Below are 4,214 nucleotides of genomic sequence, written 5' to 3'. Positions count from 1 at the left end.
AAAAAAAAAAAAAAAAAAAATGAAATCAAGAGAGGAGAATAAACATATATACGCATAGTATAAGTGCAGGTTTGAAAATACATAAAGCAATAAAAACTAAATTTAACAATTTTAAATGAAAATGTGATTTTTATTTCATTTTTTATGGATATAATTTTTATTTAGCCCAAATAATATGGGTGGGATTTGTGTAACTCAAAAGGTATCACCCTGATTTTTCATAGCTTAATATGTTATCATAATGGATTGGGCACTTAATTCAGAGCTCCAAAGATTCCATTCTGATTTAGGTGGGTAACAAAAAACCAAATATAAGCTCTTTGATTTGATTTGATTATGTCGGCATTGATTTATCTAAAGAATGTGTATTTGATTTGGCCATTGAAAGAAGTGCTTTTTTTTTTCTGTTCAGAAAACGGAGATAATGAAAAGAAAAGGAAATGAAATAATATAGAATCTTATCTCTTTTGGTTCCTCCTAAATGATAACAAAAACTGCCCACATCTATTGAATCCACACCTATTAACTCTGGCTAACGTCATCAATTATTTCATTTCTAAGTCATAACCGTCCATGGATTGTGGATCAAGCTCTAGTTACCATATTATATTTTCCCTGATGCTATTTTTTTAATGAATTTTGTGATGCGCAATGTGCCATAATTTGTATAATTAAACTATAATTCAAAGTAGAAAAATTCGAGAGAAGTCTTAACCAGTGATTTGATAACGCATCACTCAATAATCCATGATATTTACGGCCTAGATCAAACCACATTGTCAGTGACGTGTCCAGCTTATTGCAACATTGCGCACCTACTATCCCTACTCATTTGGATTTCAAGCCTAAATTTTTAAGCCAAAAATATCCTCTAAACCTAATTTTGCTTTCTTGCTACCCCTAACAAGATTTTGCTTCCCCTTAGTATAGTTTCTCATTGTCACATGTTTTTTGTCGGATGGGCATATAACTAGTCACAATTAGTGATTGGATGATCTACAACTACAAAGTTATGAATATGAATACATTCCAAGGTACCGATTTTAATTACTGCACTCCACCAAACCCTATCATTGGATAATCTTAAAGGAAATGTAGTGGAGCTTTCAATTAACGGTTGCAACTTGCAAGGTGAAGCAAACATGAGTAGGCAGCACATGCATATTTTTTCTTGGGACGTACGCATATTATTGATGCAGGGTGGTGGTGGTACTACTGTAGTACCAATACCAATAAATCTGCACAACCAGAAACGGGAAACAACCTTTTCTGCACGATTGTACCTCTTCAATTAATCCTATTTATATTACCAAACTACTACACCCATTTCCACATCCACTGGGAAGTAAACCTCTAACCAACCATGCAGCGGCCGGAAGTCATTTGCTAGATACACAACCGCCGTGTGTGGGAGTATATTGTTCTTGTTTATCTTGTAATGCTTCCGCCAAAGAGAAAAAAATAACTAAATTTTCAGCATGCAAAGTAATACAACTACTGGATTAATAAGTGGCGTGTTTTTTTTTTATTTTTGTAATTTACTACTCAGGTCATTGGTATCATAATCCAACGACTATACCACTGAACCACAGTGACTCCGGCCAGATTCAGATTTTACAAAACAATGTATCTATTTATTTTTTTATTTTAATAAAATCTTGACGAGCTTCCATAATCACCCACGTTTCTTGATACCTAATTTGCAGGTATCATTCATCATCATCATAATGATCGGTTATCCACAACAATTTATTTCTTAACATTCAACTTCTTTTTTTGTTGTTACTGTTGTGCAATAATAGAGTACAACTGCTTTGACATAACTTTGAATATATTGGAAATGAAAATCAAAAGATAATGACACTATTTTAGACATCACGATGAGTTGAAAAAACAAACAAACCCAAATCTCATATGGCTAAGCCTTAGCTTGATTACAGATAACATTTTGGTGGTAAAGACAAAAAAATAATTTGTGTCCAAAAACAATAATATCACCAAACCAACACAAAAAACAAAAGGCACTTGCTAATTTGGTCCATAGTCAAAACAAAACAAAGTACACAAACCAATTGCCTTTAGCCTCCTCATTTGATTCAAAGACGTACACAAACTTGAATCAGCTGCCTTTCTTTTCTTACCTATCCCCACTGTCACACCCTCCTTATAAAAAGCACACCTCTCCAACACTTGAAATGCAACACAAACACAAAGAGAAACCAAAGAGAATTCAAGTTAAAGAAATCTAGTTAGAGAAATGGGTTCTGCAACGACTCAAGTTACAGCACATGTGGTGTGCATACCGTATCCAGCACAAGGTCACATAAGCCCGATGCTAAAACTAGCAAAACTTCTGCACAACAAAGGGATTCATATCACTTTTGTCAACACAGAATTCAATCACAGACGTTTAATCAAGTCGAGAGGGCTTGATTCCGTTAAAGGTTTACCTGATTTCCAGTTCCATGCGATTCCAGATGGATTACCACCAACTGATGTTGATTCAACACAAGATATTCCTTCTCTTTGTTTTTCTACTAAGAAAAACTGTGGAGTTCCGTTTAGGAATCTCTTGACGAAACTTAACGAAACTCCGGATATTCCTCGTGTTAGTTGTGTGGTTTCTGATGGGTGTATGAGCTTTACACTAGCGGTTGCTAAAGAATTTGGTCTCCCGGAGTACTTGTTTTGGACTACTAGTGCTTGTGGTTTCATGGGTTATCTCCATTACCGCCATCTCCTCGAGAAAGGTCTCATTCCGCTCAAAGGTACGCAATTTCATTTAAAATCCCACATTTGCTAGGATTAATTTTGAGTTCATATAGTGTAACATCAGTGTTAATTAATGACAACTGCAAGATGAAACTTAGCTTTTATATAAAGACAACTCTTTTTATTGATGTTTAGAAAATCTCTCAAAACTAAACACAAGCTCTAATCTTACTCATATAATCAACCACAACTTTGGTGATCATATATATATAGAATTATGAATTTATTTTCCTAGTCCTATTACCTTATTACATGTCTTTCCTTTTCTTATAACTAGATGACTTCTAATTCCCTTAGGATTACATCAATTTCCTAATCTTGTCCTAACCAGCTTGTTAGTGACTTCTATGTTGAAGTTAATCCAACATTAATGACATTTTTGTATCTTGCAGATGAGAGCTGTCTGACAAATGGGTACCTTGAAACTGTAGTCGATTGGATTCCGGGATTTAACAATATCCGGCTAATGGATTTCCCCGCTTTCTTAAGAACAACTGACCCCAATGACAAAATGGTTGATTACATTCTTGGCGAAACAGAGAATGCAACAAAAGGTACAGGTATCATCTTGAACACATTTGATGAGTTGGAGAAAGATGTGGTAGATGCAATGCGGTCCGGGAGCTTATCGCTGCCTCCTATCTATACCATTGGTGCTCTTCATTTACTTACCAATCAAATTCAGCAAACTGATGAGATTAAGTCTATTGGGTCTAATCTATGGAAAGAAGAACCAGAATGTCTAGAATGGCTCGATACAAAGGAACCGAATTCCGTCGTGTACGTGAATTTTGGTAGTATCACTGTCATGACAACACAACAACTGGTTGAGTTCGCATGGGGACTTGCTAACAGTAAACAAACTTTCTTGTGGGTAATTCGACCGGATTTAGTCCAAGGTGATTCGGCAATGTTACCAATCGAGTTCGTCGAAGAAACGAAAGGAAGATGTTTGTTCCCAAGTTGGTGTCCACAAGAGGAGGTACTGAACCATCCAGCCATAGGTGGGTTCTTAACACACAGTGGTTGGAATTCAACTCTGGAAAGTATTTGTGGTGGTGTTCCTATGGTTTGTTGGCCATTTTTCGCCGAACAACAAACAAATTGCAAGTATACTTGTGTTGATTGGGGAATTGGATTGGAAATTGATAATAATGTGAAGAGAAATGAAGTTGAGGAGTTGGTGAGAAAACTGATGGAAGGTGAAGAGGGTAAGGAAATGAAGAACAAAGTCATGGAATGGAAGAGAAAAAGCACAGAAGCTGTTGCACCGGGTGGCTCATCTCATGCTAATCTGAACAAAATGATTGACGAAATTTCTAAATTCAAGTGCTAAACTATCAATTAGTGTTGCATTTTTACAATCTGTTTAGCTTGGATTTTACCAAGACCAGTTTCCCAATGGTTTGGTTTGTTTTTTTTTTTTTTTTTTTTTTTTTTTT

General features: G+C 35.6%; 1 protein-coding gene across 1 annotated transcript; it reads left to right on the top strand.

Annotated features, from left to right (window-relative positions):
* Window positions 1–2,117: 2,117 nt before the first annotated feature.
* On the top strand, window positions 2,118–4,207 carry LOC113336204 (7-deoxyloganetin glucosyltransferase-like). The gene is made up of 2 exons (XM_026582189.1): window positions 2,118–2,768; window positions 3,165–4,207. Exons 1-2 carry the CDS (start codon window positions 2,258–2,260, stop codon window positions 4,106–4,108), a joined length of 1,455 nt encoding a protein of 484 aa, XP_026437974.1. The 5' UTR covers window positions 2,118–2,257; the 3' UTR covers window positions 4,109–4,207.
* The last annotated feature ends 7 nt before the right edge of the window (window positions 4,208–4,214 follow it).

This window comes from Papaver somniferum, unplaced genomic scaffold, assembly GCF_003573695.1.
Source record: "Papaver somniferum cultivar HN1 unplaced genomic scaffold, ASM357369v1 unplaced-scaffold_150, whole genome shotgun sequence".
Taxonomy (NCBI): domain Eukaryota; kingdom Viridiplantae; phylum Streptophyta; class Magnoliopsida; order Ranunculales; family Papaveraceae; genus Papaver; species Papaver somniferum.
This window is presented reverse-complemented; position numbering and strand designations above follow the sequence as displayed.